Source organism: Spodoptera frugiperda, chromosome 2 (genome assembly GCF_023101765.2).
Source record: "Spodoptera frugiperda isolate SF20-4 chromosome 2, AGI-APGP_CSIRO_Sfru_2.0, whole genome shotgun sequence".
NCBI lineage: Eukaryota > Metazoa > Arthropoda > Insecta > Lepidoptera > Noctuidae > Spodoptera > Spodoptera frugiperda.
In genome coordinates, this window is record NC_064213.1 from 3,527,355 (window position 1) to 3,544,290 (window position 16,936).

The 16,936-nt window shown below is 35.8% G+C and overlaps 1 protein-coding gene across 12 annotated transcripts in view; it reads right to left on the minus strand.

Moving 5' to 3' along the window:
* The window catches only part of LOC118268866 (POU domain, class 6, transcription factor 2), a 149,536-nt gene that overhangs the window by 97,585 nt on the left and 35,015 nt on the right, over positions 1–16,936 (minus strand). For 10 of the 12 annotated variants that reach the window (XM_035583633.2, XM_035583635.2, XM_035583632.2 and 7 more), the window contains one exon: positions 13,937–14,034. In XM_035583633.2, coding sequence (XP_035439526.1) covers positions 13,937–14,034 — 98 coding nt within the window. Of the gene's footprint in view, positions 1–12,929; positions 13,020–13,936; positions 14,035–16,936 lie in introns of those variants that run through there. The other 2 variants (XM_050702791.1, XM_050702784.1) reach the window with 1 other exon arrangement.

A 16,936-nucleotide genomic window follows, 5' to 3' on the forward strand; every position in this document is an offset into this window, starting at 1 on the left:
TATAAAACAAGACCCTAAAACGTACTACCATCCAAACATACACGCAAAAATTTTGATCATCGATAAACAACACTACGCTTCACAAACTCCACTCATTATCTCACCAACAAATCAAAAATTCTCCATTATCCTCATAATCAAAAGATAAGCACCCGAAGTTGATTTAATTGAAAAAAGAAGGAGTTCACAAGATAGTTTTCCGAGCGGCTTCGGGGCCGGTCGGGATCGGTCGGGAACACGATCCCGGCAATGATCTAATTACGTTGATTAATGATACACATTTATATTCCTCGTAAATGTACACTTACCCATCCAGCCCTTTAAGAACGTTTCATACTGGCAGATCTGCGAATATATTTTGAAGATCGTTGCATTTTTAATGCTATAAGGTCTATTTTTAAAACGGCGCTGTTCAAGAATAGATCTTAGTGTAACTTTTTACACTAAGATCTATTCTTGAACAGCGCGAACAGCATATCTGACACAGCCTAGATTTAGATAGTCTGTCTTTACAGACTATCTAAATCTAGGCTGTGTCAGATATGTGTTGAAGAATTTGTATGAGATTTATTTTTGAAACGACCTATTGCTTACTTTTGACATGTAACATGAAAGACAACAGTTTTGAGTTCCAAAATGGGTCTTTTTGCCGTACTCTGAGTCATTCAATGATCACTTTACATTTAGCATTATATTTAGCCTTAGCATTTTTTTAAGGAACATAATCATTACTAAGCAATAGTTTAAGTAATCATTAAATATCTCTGTGTGCGGTAGTTTGTAGTAGATTTATCGACTTATCCGTTTGTTTTTACGCCACTATCCTAGTCTTGAACACCATAAAAATGTCAATTATGGCATTCTAAAATTAGCACACTTATTGAACATTTTTATACGAAATTAAATCTTATCACTATCTAGACTAGAATTAGTAATTGATAGCAGCCAAAGTGAAGTATGAACTTTCCACTAAAGTCCTTTAAAAAGAAAGAACATCAGATATTTTCAACGTGGTTTAGTACCAGCAATATAGGAGGTTGTTTATCTATTCTCCTTATATGAGGATCATTACGGTAACCGACGGAGGTTGGTCGAGTAACACTGGCGTGACGATTTACTCCGTTTTCAAAGGAATGAGTGGTGCCACAAAGAGGGGACGGCTTTGGAGTAACTCGTCAGTAAGTATTAGGTGATCAGCTATATTACTCGGCGCTTGTTACTCAATTATGGACTTTGAGTGTTGTTTTGTAGGTTTTGTTTTTGATTGATCAAGATATTTTTTTTGCTTGGTAACTCATTTGTTGTGATTTCATTTCTTTTGCCATTAACATTGATGTTCGAAATTTAAAACTCGTAGTTTAGGAAAATATTATTGACTTTATACATTTAGTTATAGCGAAAAGAAATAAAATTATAAAAATGAAATAACCAATATTAGAAAAAAATGCAGTTGAACATTTAAATAAAGAATCTGAATCTGGGTTAGCGATTTCAGACTTATAATAAGAAATTATAAGCCCAGGTTTCCTCACAATGTTTTCCTTCACCGTTTGTGAGTGGTGTCAAAATAATGTTAGTAAAAAAGTACATATAACTCTGAAAAATCCACATTGGTACCTACTTGCCGTGGGCAGGTTTCGAACCCAAATGAATGAGAAGCGAGAGTCTTAAACCTCCAGTCAACTACATATGTCTCAAATCTTACACGTCCTAATAATTACAATAGCACTTACCTATACAGGGCACTTTCCTAACATTAATAACTTCATGCTACTTTATTCAAAATGATATTATCTGTACCGAAACATTTCTTTGTGCTCTCTAATTACACAGAGTAAGTGTGCATTTTAATTATATGGAAGGGTGCAGAAAACTGGTGTTGCTTGAGGCGTGGAAACTGCCACTGGGCTAGCTGCGAACTTAGGCTATAGTTTGAATAAGACTGGGTGAATTATTGTTCTCCAATTTGCTTTTAATGTTAATATTAGAAATTGAGACGGGATATGTACCATATTTATCTGTTTCTATTAGATATTTTGCACTGTTACAAGCGCCATGATCATGGATGAACTCTTTTGCTTTTAATGTGAACAGCAAATAAGTAGATGCTGTGTGTATGTATTGTGCGATTTTTAATGAATTTTCGTATGTTGTAAGCGTTATCGGCGAAGTACGGCAGGTATTTTAATATTACATGGAAGTTTTTTCAATAAACGAATGTTCAAAATTAAATTGGAACCGAAACTACTAAATTATTAAGCTCCTAGAATTAATGTTAACATTTTATTTTTATTAGTACCTTATTAAAAACATGTTTTCCACGAAAAACAGTTAAAATAACGTTAATAATATTCAAGCAAAAACAATTCGAACACTGATTTTAAAAATCGAAATATTAATTCCTATTTGAAATAATTATAATCAAATCAAACAAAAAAGAAAAAAATATATCGAATCGAATTCCACCATGTTTGAATTTGGAACGCATAACAGATAAACCACAAATAACAGAGTCCTCTATAATTTGAGCAACGTCTCTAGTCTATGGGGTGTCACTATAAACTTCTTGTGATTAGTACTCGCCGCTTAATAATCGTCTTGGCAATATTTATTGCTTTGCTGCGCTAATTATCAAGGAATTTTGATACTGACTTATTGGTCTACAGCCTGTAACTCGTTAATTATATTTAATTTTAATACTGTTATAATTGATCCGTGAATGATAGTTTTGAAATCTTATGGCAAAATCGATGTGGAATTATGGCATAGTTTGTTCAATTAATTTAAAGTATAATTGCAATTAAGACAGTTGTTTAATTAGTTGATTATTATTAGTTCGTTTTTATGTGTTGTGTACCTAGTTTTAGATTGATTTACAGTCTACCAGTTGAACTGCATCTGTGTTAGTAACCAGTTTAGACTTAAGCCTTAAGAAAATGTGGTACAAATAAGTAAATAGTGTTATTCTACTGTATAAATCAAGAGAGACATACACCTAAAGGATGATTGATAAATTGTTAGTACGTGGTTGTTGTCTTACATGGACATTAGGGACAGCGTCATGCGTGGAGAGTTCTTAAGTAATAATTTTTCTTTGATTATCGCAAGAAGAACGGAGAATGTGTAAATGCAAACAAAACCGTATTCGCTGTGTGAGTGTGTGTGTGTTGAAAACGGGTCAAGTATAGGGGTGAAAGTAGAATTCAAGAAGGAGAAAATGTTAGTCTTACCCGCGACTATCCGTCGCTAGCGTTAAGCTGACGTACCCCCAAACCCCGGTTTCCCTTTGTTTTTATTTTACACAGAAATTTAATTTCCTGCACTCACGTGTCACGAGCCTCAAAAACTATTGCGCATCGCTCAACCGGTAATACAAAGCAATCTAAATTGGAAAATAGGCAATGCGCAGTGTGTGCTTACCAAAAACGACCATGCTGAATGCGACGCGATTAAAAAAAGAAGTCTGATGCCGATCGCGCCGCGGGAGGGGTGTGGGAACCCCGTTTTCCCCCCTTTTTTCCTATTTTTTCCTTTTTTTTCGGGGAGTGGGTGACGCGGGTGCATGCGCCCGGCACCCACCTTTGTTTCGCATAAACAAATTAATTTCGGACGCTGTTTTTGATGGTTAATATGTTCGAAAATTGGGATTTTTTTCGTGTGAGACCAATCGGGTGAAAAGAAAACTTTGGGAAGGGAGTTATTGAGTTACATGCGATGCCGGTGTGATTATATTGCGCTTGTTCTTTGTTTTACGATCGCAATGTATCTTAATGAAAAGCGAATTCGGAAAATTCAAATAATTAACGGCCTTCGAGCCTTTATGATGAAGAGTGAGTTTAAAAAAAGTTAAAATTTTGTTTACTCCTTACTTTAACTCGTCGGTATTTCAGGTAGCGTACAGGTATATTAAAATACATATTCTTCTGATAACCTTAAAGAACATTCTTTGAATTGTTATCGAAAATATTTTCGTTTAACTCTCATCCTTTGTTAACCAAGACTGGCTTCAGAGCCTTCTATGGTCACAAAGACCACTAAAGATCGTCCACTCGCACAATCCTACATTCTAAACTCAAGTTCGTATTGGCAGTACAAACAGCGCGACCTATTTAGCGGGACAACAATTGACGCAGATGGAATCAGGTGATAATCAGCCACTTCAGACACACGTTGCGCGTACGGTGGGGTGACCGCTTCCCCGCACCCACTCATTAAGGGGGGTGGTGGCGAGGACAATGCATGTTTGTACTGCTTTTTGCCCATTTTTTTCATTATTTTTATTTCATTTCATTTCGCCCACCGCCCACACGTCCGCGCTCGCGATTGTGCGCCTCCGCTTTTTTATAATTCGTTACCTTTTTTATCGGTCGCTCCATTTTCAGAGGATGGGTGGAGAGTGGGAGGCAGCACACGGGCGGGCAAACGCCGCGTTTCAAACGCTCACATTAAAAATCATAATCATCGCAATAATCGAACTGCCATTATGATAACGGATCTTATTTCCGTATTTTTAATCCAGGCAAGTGATCAACTTTATGTTTCTTGTTAACGATCCTATTATACGTATTTAAAAATTTTCACCATAACGCCGTATTCCATGTTAACATTTTATTGATCATAAACCGATATAAAATTAAAATATTTCACACAATATCTGGTTCTAAAACAATTTTACAGTCGTTTTATTTAAATAATAATCGAATTAAATACTCAAACACAATTATTAATTAGTAATCGGCTGTCAGAAATTTTCGTTAACGAACGTTTATGATTCACGGTTTCAATTAAGTAAATCGAAGATTAGTTTTATTTTCTTTATAATTTTTTCAATAGTGTGCAAACCTATAATTGGTTCGGTTGAGTTTAAGCTTTGTTGTTGCTGTGATAAAGTTTTATTTTCAGTAACGTGTGAATTGTCTAAGGTTGGGTGGATTAGATTGTGTGAACGGCCCGTCTGTGTCGTCGGTTCCATATATCAGATAGCCACTCGATCTAAGTTGTGCATTACTCATATTGTTAATAGGTTCTTTGTTTGGTGCGATAGGTGAAGTGTATTGTTACCGGCCAGTCTCCGCGTTGCGATGGGAGATGTCCTATTGCTGAATAAATTGATGATTGCAACACTTTTATTTTTGTTTAATAGACTTTGTAATTTATCTCTTTTGTGTGTGTAATAGGATGGTGGTGGTGTTGCCAGTTGTTTTGACGGATATCGTTCGTTATCGACTTCTGTTTTCAGTTCTTTCTACGTTTAAACGTTTTTAGTTTATAACTGTATATAGTAATGATATATGAACATGATGCTTGTCTAATAAATAGGCACCTTTGAAACCATTTCAGTATAAACGACAAAATACAGCGACGAATTAAAAGCAACGTTATCTTTTTTATCAGAACACATTCAATAAAAATGAAAATTGTAAATAAATACAGGATTAGAACCGACCATTAAGCAGTGTTTCCATTAATTTTAATGCGGACCGCTGACATTACGGGACAGAAGCCAATAGAGATTCCTAAACACTAAACATGTCCAACGTAACAAAAAACCCGCACGCGATATCAAATAAACGATCCGCAATTGCTACTTCATAATTTAATTAAACTTAGCACCGCGACGTAACAGGGAATTTAATTAAAAAAAGCCGATACAAAACGCGATATCCCGAACGGTTACTTCAAGCAAACATGATCAAAAAACAATTACAGAAAAAAATATTAATATTAAAATAAAAATAATACAATCAAGAGAGAGAGAGACTCCACGCGTTCCGCTGTTCGAATTTATAAGTGTATTGAAAAAAAAAAGTATCGAAACTGGTTGTAATGTACGTGATTTCGCATTTTAATTCGTCTGTAATGTTGGAACATCTCCCTTTTTAAATGTTTATTGCGTATTTTTTTTCTTCTCGCATTATTAAGTGCGAGGGCGTGCGTTCGCGTGCATATCTATGCGTACTTTGCATCAGATCTCATAGGCTGAAGATACAACATAAACTTAATACTATTGTGCTATTATTTGATCGACGCGTTGCCGCCATAAACTGTTTTGAATATTCATTCATACTTAATTGGATTTCTGTTATAAAGATCGTAAAAGTTGTGTGAATTATCTTGTGTCTGGTATTTTTGTAATGTTTATATAATGTAACAATTGTTGTTTTATCGCTTACTCTCTATTCACTACCTAAGTTTGTTATTGCCGTGCTATGAAGCTTAGTGTTGATTGAACCTGTCGCACTTTCTTCTTAAGAAAAGACTTTAAAAACTATTTTTAGATTTCGAAAGAAATGTTCTGTCGCAGTTACAAACACTTTACGGAGCTGCAGACTACCTAATGGGTTACTGGGGTTCCAGCTCAAACCAGGAGTAGGAATGGAGTAATTTTTAGTCAAAAAGAGTTTGACACTCTCTCCAAGATGGAAAAATAGTCATTGTATGATTTTCCACCCACAAAAATAAGTTATATGTATATTTTAGTTTGTATATCGTTCATGAAAACATAGGATTTCCTACAACATTACTAAGATTACACTTATTAGCATTCTTAGATCAAGAGCAGTTTTTTATGGTTTAAGCAGCGAATGAGTGAATGAATCGCCTGATAGTAACCGATCACCGTCGCCTATCACCAGAGGAGTTACAAAATGGTAAAAGGAGTATGTATTAGAAAGAAATATTATTCAATAGACTTTACTGTAACGCCAGGTCCAAGCTTCTTCAATGACCAATATTTTACTTAGCAATTAAGCATTAAAATACGATTAATATGTGTAAGCACACAAGATATTGCCAATAAATATCAAATCTATTAAATTAAAGAAGACTATTTAATTGTTTATAATTTAAAATACATATTTATTAACTATTTATAGTCGTATCGAACAAAGGGCATTGATACAATCAATAGTCAATCGATTTGAACATAGCGTAATTATTTTTCTAGAGAAAGAAAGAAGAAGTTAACTTTTCTCTATTCTTTTAAGGTAATACCTATTAAACACTATGTAGACCCACGAAGTAATGAGAATCTTTGATTAGGAGCTTTCATAATTTGACATTTTAATAATGACCGTGTGTGTTACACGAAGAGTTTTTCCTTTTTCTAAGGAGTGTCAGACTCTTACTGACCATAAACCACCCTGTTCCTACTCCTACACTTTAAGCCGGGGCGGGGCCTCGGTAAGCCCGCTAGGTAAGCTTCGCAACGAAGAGGTGCGCTTGCGACCCCAAACGCTGTACATAAGAAAGTTTCAAACCTTTTTTTCCTTTTGTTATATTCACAACTTGTTTTTATCATCTGTCAGCGTATTTAGTGCATGTTCTTTCCCAAATCTATTTTGACACAACGCAACATTGTGTTAGTCTTATAAGTAGTTACAATTTTAACTCTATTTTGTTGAGTCTAAATCTTTCAGACGTATTATCTCTAAAACAGATCGAAGAAATCTAACTTCTTTATTCACATCCTTCTTCATTAAGATCACTACACTCATCACGAATGAAAACAACATCACCTATTCGAACTATTTCAACTTTCAATATGGAAGGATTCAGACATTTACGTACACAAAGTTCACATAATCTTCTTATCTGAACACGTAATAGGTCAGAATGCAACCACAAGCGATACTAGTTCAAATAATGGAACGCACATATTCCATGGCAACACCATTCCATAATTAAAACCAAATTCGTGCATTAGACGCCCAGAATCATGTGCTAATTGCACAGGGCTACCAACAGTCGCGACGCGAGCCTGACAAACGACTTTGATCAATCACGTCCGTCCTCCGTGGGCAGCCCTGGCCGCGGCTGCGACGCCGAGATTTATATTTGTAGCAACCCTAGCTTCGGAGGCGCTACGCCGTATTTACCGCTGTCAATATTAATTTTGATGCAATTTTGAACTCTATTTCTTGGTCAATAACGTTTTGTTTTGGGTTTTTCTAGTGTGCTGGTTATTTTTGCAAAGTTCGTGGATAACCATTTGGTGAGAAGCCGATGGGTTTACGCGTAGGATATTATTTTATGACGTGAGAAGTGATGCTTAATCTAACGCTGTTTTGTAAAGTTTGTGTTCCAAAGAAGATACATTTTATACGATGATGTTTATTAGCATTAAATTGTAATTTTATACAGTTTAGAGCTAAGATTTTGTTGAAGATAACGTCTTATTGTTTCCTTAATGAATAGTTTTATAAGTAACTAGTATCAGAATATGACGCTTAATTTGACGTAGTAGCAGCTTAGAAACTATCATTAATGTAGCTTAGAAAAACTATTATTGAATATTTTTTGGAAACTATAAATAATTTGGTCCCAAATGTTTGAAGCAGTAATTATTTTCACACCAATCTTCCTTTACACACATCGTTGAAACTAAATAAAACACGCCACCTAGCTAAAATCTCAAACTCAAACATAACATAACATAATTCCTTCGAAACAGTAGACGAGGTAACTTATTTAATCAGCTGCTACTTATTACCATAGTAATACATTTCACCTTTATTATAAGCGACAAAATTTCCAACCGCATAATGATACCAAAAAAACGGTCCCAACGTTTTCACTATAACTTTTGTAATTTACAAGCCAATTAAAATAAAAAATGGGATGCACCCCACACCCACCCCTTTAATTATGATTTTTTGCATTTTTTAATGATAATAAATTCGCTTGACTGCAGTGTCGTCCGTTGTTCTACGAGCTCCATACATTATTCTGCGTCTTATTATAATTTTTATTAAGTATTGATGAGGTCTTTTATTGTGAGGTTTTTATATTGTTTTACCGCAGTAATTAAGGACTGAATCAACTTGATTTTGATGTTGATTGTCAATAAGATTAAGAATATTAACATCTTTATTCTATACTGGACAACTTATCTTTAAGTTTTTCTTCCACATAACCAAATCTTAGAATAATAATGAAATACCTCACTGACTAATTTCCAAAACCTAAACAATCGAATCAGACGGCGGATACGACGGGTCAACGTAAAATGGTTTGTAAAAGAAAATGAAACGGATTCAGAGAATGGAAAGACTGCGTTTTAAGGAGCGAAGGACCAGTTTTTTGTAACTTTTGGCAAACAGCCCAGAAAACATGAAAGAATAAGATTTAGAAGAAGTTTAATCAATGAGCTTTTTACTAAATCTTTGTTACTTTATATGAGAGGGAAAGAGAGAAAAGAATAAGAATAGATGACGATGTTGAAGAAAACAATAAGGACCAAAGTCCTAATGACAATTCAAGTAATTACTATAGTGATGTTCAACTATAGGTAGAAGATTTTATCAAAGTCGTGAATACGGAAACCGAACTAATTGCGTTATGCTAAAAGGACTAAGGAAGGAAGGAAATTCAAACACTTGATGTTTTCTCAACAAACACACCCCTACCTGTTGCGATTTTATTAAAACATTTTGATAAAACTGACATGGTACGGGATATTCGTATGCCATCAAATCATACGAATGATTAATTACGGCGACCCACTGTTACTAGTTTAAAATATGTTACCGCTTTTTTATTCAGTTGGGATTAGGGTCTACGGGAAACTATTTGTCGGAATGTATTTCATGTTACTCAAATTGTAGGACATTGGGGGCAAATTATACATTAAAACTTAATTAATATAAGTAGCGAGTAAAGCAATGAAAGGTTTCAATATGCAAACTAATCATGTAAGCAAACATAGTCAAAAGTTAATCAGAAAACTGATCGTAGCGGATTGAAGCACTTGAAAAATATTAATTGACACTAAAAAACAACTTATGGTGCACTCTCGTACCTGGTCAAAGGAAGTAGATACAAATTGAACGGCAACCGACGTGGCCGCCAGCGTATCTCACAAAAAGCCGAATGGTTAATGAAAAAACTACACGCAGTCAATATTTGATGAGAGCCAATTTAAATGTTCGTCCACTTGTAGACATCGCATAGTTCGATTCTGGTGAGCACGAGCTGCGAGCGCGGCCCATGTGTGGGGGCGCCGCGCCCCCGTCGATTTCCCGAAAAAAAGAAAAAAGGAAGAAAAAAATAAAAATGGCGTGCGCGGCCGCGTCTGTGTGCGTGAAAAAAATGCAGATATAATGCAAGTAATAATAATAATAATAGGCGATCGGCGGCCGCGCGCGCCACCCCTTCACCACCCAATTTTCATTCAAATGTGCTCGACGATTTTTTAAACTATTTTTTTCACCGCCAATATTTTTTCGGGATTTTCCATTAGCAATGCGACTGTCCGAATAGTTCGTGTTGTCCGGTGAATAAGTGCTTTGTCCGGTCTTTTTGTACAATGCTCGCTTAGATAGTAGATTTCATTAAAAGTTAAACAGAGCAAGCGTTCTGTGTGTTATTGTTTCATAACACATATTAGTTTTAATGTAATTCTAGCTCAATATGACGAAAGTTAGCTCAGAAGATATTCTGAGATGTACGTTTAATAAGCTAATATAATCATAGCAACTCTACAAACAGTTCTGAAAATTGCTCTATACTAAGATAAGAACAAGGAACGTCTCAGATCTTAAGAAATGCCATACTTCATTCATGATTTCAAAGTTCAGAGAACTCATGCGAAGTAAACAAGAACTAAAGTGTAGACAAAGTTAGTGGAAAAGATTACTAGTGTACACATTGTCTTCCCGTACTTAGTGAATGAAAATAAAAGTCATTCTAGCTACCGGCGTTTAGCTCGACTGCAGAACTAGCATTAACAGCTTTACGGGCACGTAAATAGCGTTGAATTTTGATTAAACCTAATAATATGGTTCCGCTAAGTCCACGTGTTCGAGCCAAAAGTTACCAATCGTGTTTTGTACAAAATTTGCTACATACAAAATATACGGGTTGTCTGAATTTCGACATGTGCGATTATTAATTTAGCACGAACAGAGAATAAAAATTAAAAATTATACCGTACACACGAAACGGAATAGAAGAGTAAAAGCGTGCGTTTCCACGACACGACGACGCGACGGACGCGTACGACATGACATTCAATTTAAACTCGGACGGAGCACGCGTTCAATAATTAACATAATGTACTTTTTCTCCGTTTTTTCACTTCCCGTTTGACACTCCATCACTCATGGAAATTCCATTTTCAATGCTGCTATATGAGGGGTGGGGCGAGAGGGGTGGTCTTTGCATCCGCGCAATGGACATGGCGGTTTTGGGGGAGAGGGGTGGACGAAAAAAAGATTGTTAAAAAGGCTGGCCCCGCCGCGGCGGTGTGTGAGTGCGTGTGGGTAAAAAAGCGCTCACTAATCGATACTATAGATTCTGAGGCAAGTAGGTTGCGGCAGTGCGGAGCAGATTGGTCGGCGTCGAATCGCATGGCGATTTTTTCGCGGGGCACTAACGAAGCGACGAATGTTTAGTCTTTGCGAGGACCTTTTGAGCCAGGGGATGTCGTCGTCTTTTTGGCGAGCCGAGCGGCCACTTGAGGATCGAGCGCGTTTATTCGCACTCAACTTTGTCCGCGTTTTCAATTTAAAGGCCACGTGTTAGTTAAGTAGCAGTGGCGAGCTTGACAGCCTTGTTTTTTGGAGAGTACGCCAGAGTGGAACTTGGAGGTGTTGGGATGAAAATAAATTAGCTGGTCCTTTTGGAATTTATGTCAACAACAATGGATTAAAAGCTGCTAGCGAGCAAAAGGTCATAAACATCTTGTTTCGCAGCAAGAATTTTCCGATTAATACTATCAAACTAAATCTACACATTTGGATTGTGAACTTATTAAAAGATTAAACTTAGTTTAATTCCTTACGAACGATATACCGACTTCTTTATTCGAAAATTAGAGCTAAAATAAATGTAGCACATTGACAATTCGTCCCACTAACCCAGTGTTGGGGCAACTACGAACAGGGCTGCCACCAACTACGGAGGGGACTTTTTTCTAGAATATTCTATGATCAATTCAAAAAACTAAAAAAGAACTTTTTAATTTTAATGCCGCCCTGTATACAATGAAAGTCTAAACAATTATTTTGATAATTTTTGGTATCAAATATTAAAAAAGATACAACTATTGAATAGTGTTTCTAAAATTGCTCTTTTTCGTGGGAATTCTTTTTTTACTGTGCTTAACGGTAGACATTTTTTTTTAATACAGTACCTATTTGACTCTCGAAAACCTATATCTAGTTTATGTTAACTTTAAATATTACTGACTAGCTGGTCCGACAAACTTCTTATCGCCTCAAATATTTTTTTCTCACCTTTTAAACCTTCCACAAATAATTCTCACATAGTTGAAGTAATCGAAACAATGTAACCAAGAATTGTATTGTAAATCTGATTGAAAAAGAGTAACCTATGGAGTTTCTTGCTCGTTCTTCTCCATAGGAATCTACACTTTGGAACGAGCAAATAGCTTCACTAGAGGACTGACCGACAGACAGACGTTATTAATATTATTATATTTGCTTTGACGTTCAAAAATGCCTTCCTGGTCTATTTGAAATAAATGATTTTGACTTTTTTGACTTTTTTGATCAAAATTTACCAAATTGGTGCAGCCGTTCTCGAGTTTTGGCAATTGATTTTTATTTATATAGAGATATCTATCAAATCTCACTTAAGATCACCCTGCTTCTATACATCACTATCACGCCTCACTTCTCCCTTTCCAACACTATCACGCCCCACTTCTAATCTCAGGTTGTAAGTAAGCGTGTGATGTAGTAGTACTCACCTCATTCTTGAGGTTGATGGGCTCTTGATATATTACTATCAAGTCTTACTTCAAGATCACCCTGCTTCTATACATCACTATCAAGTCTTACTTCAAGTTCACCCTGCTTCTATACATCGCTATCACGCCTCACTTCTCCCTTTCCAACACTATCATGCCCCACTTCTAATCTCAGGTTGTAACTTTGTAAGTAAGCGTGTGATGTAGTAGTACTCACCTCATTCTTGAGGTTGATGGGCTCTTGATATATTACTATCAAGTCTAACTTCAAGATCACCCTGTTTCTATACATCACTATCACGCCTCACTTCTCCCTTTCCAACACTATCACGCCCCACTTCTAATCTCAGGTTGTAAGTAAGCGTGTGATGTAGTAGTACTCACCTCATTCTTGAGGTTGATGGGCTCTTGATATATTACTATCAAGTCTTACTTTAAGATCACCCTGCTTCTATACATCAGTATCACGTCTCACTTCTCTCTTGCCAACACTATCACGCCCCACTTCTAACCTCAGGTTGTAAGTAAGCGTGTGATGTAGTAGTACTCACCTCATTCTTGAGGTTGATGGGCTCTTGATATATTACTATCAAGTCTTACTTTAAGATCACCCTGCTTCTATACATCACTATCAAGTCCTACTTCTCCCTTTCCTACACTATCACGCCTCACTTCTAATCTCAGGTTGTAAGTAAGCGTGTGATGTAGTAGTACTCACCTCATTCTTGAGGTTGATGGGCTCTTGATAATATTACTATCAAGTCTAACTTCAATATCACCCTGCTCCTATACATCACTATTACGTCTCACTTCTTTCCAACACTATCACGCCCCACTTCTAATCTCAGGTTGTAAGTAAACGTGTGATGTAGTAGTACTCACCTCATTCTTGAGGTTGATGGGCTCTTGATATATTACTATCAAGTCTTACTTCAATATCACCCTGCTTCTATACATCACTATCAAGTCCCACTTCTCCCTTTCCAACACTATCACGCCCCACTTCTAATCCCAGGTTGTAAGTAAGCGTGTGATGTAGTAGTACTCACCTCATTCTTGAGGTTGATGGGCTCTTGATATATTACTATCAAGTCTTACTGCAAGATCACCCTGCTTCTATACATCAGTATCACATCTCACTTCTCCCTTTCCAACACTATCACGCCCCACTTCTAATCTCAGGTTGTAACTTTGTAAGTAAGCGTGTGATGTAGTAGTACTCACCTCATTCTTGAGGTTGATGGGCTCTTGCTGCGGCCGGGGCGGCGAGTGCCGTCCCACCTCCGCGCCCTCCAGCATATCAGCCTCGCATCCCGACTCGTCTGTAAACAATAAGAGGGAATATTTTTTTATAGTTTACCGTTAAAGTGTTTTTTTTTCTGGATGAAATGCTTCTCTTGTCTTTATAAGATTAATTTTGAATGTTGGTATAATTAAGTAATATTGTCAGACAAAACCCTAAAGGTAATTGTATAGATGCATTAGATGTTTCACAGTTATTTAAAACTATAACTAAAACCTAAGAGACAGATATATTTAGAATTTATTCAAAACTTAAAACTCTAACTTAAAATTCTCCACTCCATACAAAAATCAAGCTAAAACACAAAGATCTTCCTAATTTTCTGCTAAAACTAATCTTCAACATAACTCATTACTCTATCCCAAAAGCAGCTATTCCACTCTACAACGCTTCTACAAAAACCTACAAAATAAAAAAAAACATAATCCACACAAAATACATAACCTCAAAAGCTCCTAACCTTCTAAAAACTCTTTCCAGACATAGTAAACACGACCTACACCAATCGCACGACACAAATAGGTCAAGATACGTGGTCCCGTCTCCTTTGTTCCCTCTTTCGTCCGGGACCCATGTGTTTACACGAATATCGACCTTAGAATGTGAGCAACACGGTGGTGTTTGCATTGTGTATAGAGTAGGAAGAAGAAAAAGTGTATCAGCTGTTTGGGTATCGCGAGTCAATTGAAGGACGGATTATTATGGCGTTGGAAGAACGAAACGGTTTGTTTGTTGCTTTAGGGTTAGCGAGTTCCTTTTTTGAATTTTGTTTCTTTTTTTTTTGATGCCGTTGATTCTTTTCGGCATTTGAAATTGTATGATTTGAATTGTGTTCTATGAGTTTGTGGGTATTGTTAATTACTCGAATTGATTTTAAATCGATTCGACTTTTAGTCTATTTAATGTTTTTAAATCAATCTGCATTGATCAAGCGTGGTGATTAATGCTCAAAACTTTTCCGTGCGAGAAGAGTCCTTTAGTCAGCAGTGGTCACTTATAGGCTGATGATGATGATTTTTTTAAGATATTTTGTTTTAAAAGCTTGGCTTTACTAGTCATTAAAAAACGAAATGTACAGAGTTTTAGTACATTTTAAAGAAATCCATCTACGTTTATGTTAATCGTTCAGAAAAGATTAGACTTTGTCAGTACTTTTATTCATACTGCATATTAGCAAACCACTAAATTAATCCTTAACTATATTACCAGTGTACATTAAACTTAATATTTTCCGTTTAATTACAATCGGAGAGTAAATTCCGAGCACAAGATATGTTGATCCGATATCTTATGGGAATAATACGGTGTGTAGGTGACATAGTACCGATTATCTGCACCGGGCTTTACACTAAGGTGGGTAAGTAATTATGTTGGTATATTGCGTACAAATCCTTTTTATTAGGCCTTGGAACTTAGTAGAAAATGTAATGATGGGAATGAAAAATATGTGATGAATGTTAATGATGGAAAAGAAGAGAATGTTTAAAATATAAAAGATGAAAGATATGTGAATAATGGTGTCATGAAATAGATAAAAAAAGAAGACATAAATTATTGTGCCAATTGCAAGAAGCTAGCTGTAAGAACAAAAAGATGAGGGAATTAGTAAGAGATAGAGTCGTACGAGTAGATTTTATACGAATATATCTTAATTACTTGTCTGGTATGGTTAGAACAATGTAAGAAAATATCGTAATATCGCTTTATCCAATGTTACCAAATCCAAAAATATCGTACCCTGAAGGAGATGGCGGATTTAACCCAGAAGGAGATACCTATGAAAATAATTGGCCACAGAAAGCTCTACGAAGAAACAAGTGGAAGGAAGGTAGGGAGGCCTTTGCCCTGCAGAGGGACGACCATGGCTGAACATAAATAAAATAAAATAAAAATATCATAATATGTTCTTCAACTCCGGAACTCGTGATTGACAACCGCGTTTGTAATCACTAAACCTACAAGACAAACTTGAACTAGATTAATTAGATCAACTTTTAGTACTAGAATTTCTAGTTTGTAATTCAGAATGTCTAGTTCCAAGTATCTCGAGGTGGATTTATTTAGTTGTTTTGACTGTTTAAGTAAGTATACCTAGGTGTGTGTAAATATATTTATCTTCTCAGTACTTTTCATTCATGAGTATAAAGTTATTTTCAATATGAGTATATCCATTCTCTGTTTTTAGTAATGAGAAGATCTCTGGACTCATGGACATCACATAAAGTCATCTGATGACGATGGAGTAGATTTGAAATGTTTCACAACCCCTATTCTTTCTTTGGTTGGCGATTTCATTTATTAGAAATTGGATATAGATTGTAATAGTTGTTGTAATATAGATTGAAATGGAAAACATCGTAAGGAAATCTAGGGTTTATCCCCAGATTTCCTCACGATGTGATATTGATATTTTCCTATACCATTTGTCAGTGGTGTCTAAGTAGTCTTAGAAAAAACATATAACTCAGAAAACTTCACATTGGTACTAGCCATTGGTTCGTTTCTAACCAGCACCCTCATGCATGAGCAGCATCTTAAACTTTCGAGCCACCATTTATAAGTCATAGTCAAAAGAATCTCACAGTCAACCCAAATAAAAATTACAACTTCTTGAACTAGAAAACGCTAATTTTAATAAAGCTAAACTCAATACAATAGAGGTAACTAAAACAGGAGGTTACAGTGATGTGGTTAAAATTAATAAATTACTAGAAATAGCTAATACCGAGAATAGAGAGATCAAAATGTTTATGATAGTTTCAGACAGTAGTGTATTAGCCCTAGCTTTAATACTTGGAAACGTATTAGGGAGTCACGAACAAATACTGAGTGATTTTGATATATGTAGGTATAATATGTTATTATTTATTTATATGTAGTTTAGTTAGGAACTTTATGGGTGTTTTATACTTAGTGTTTTC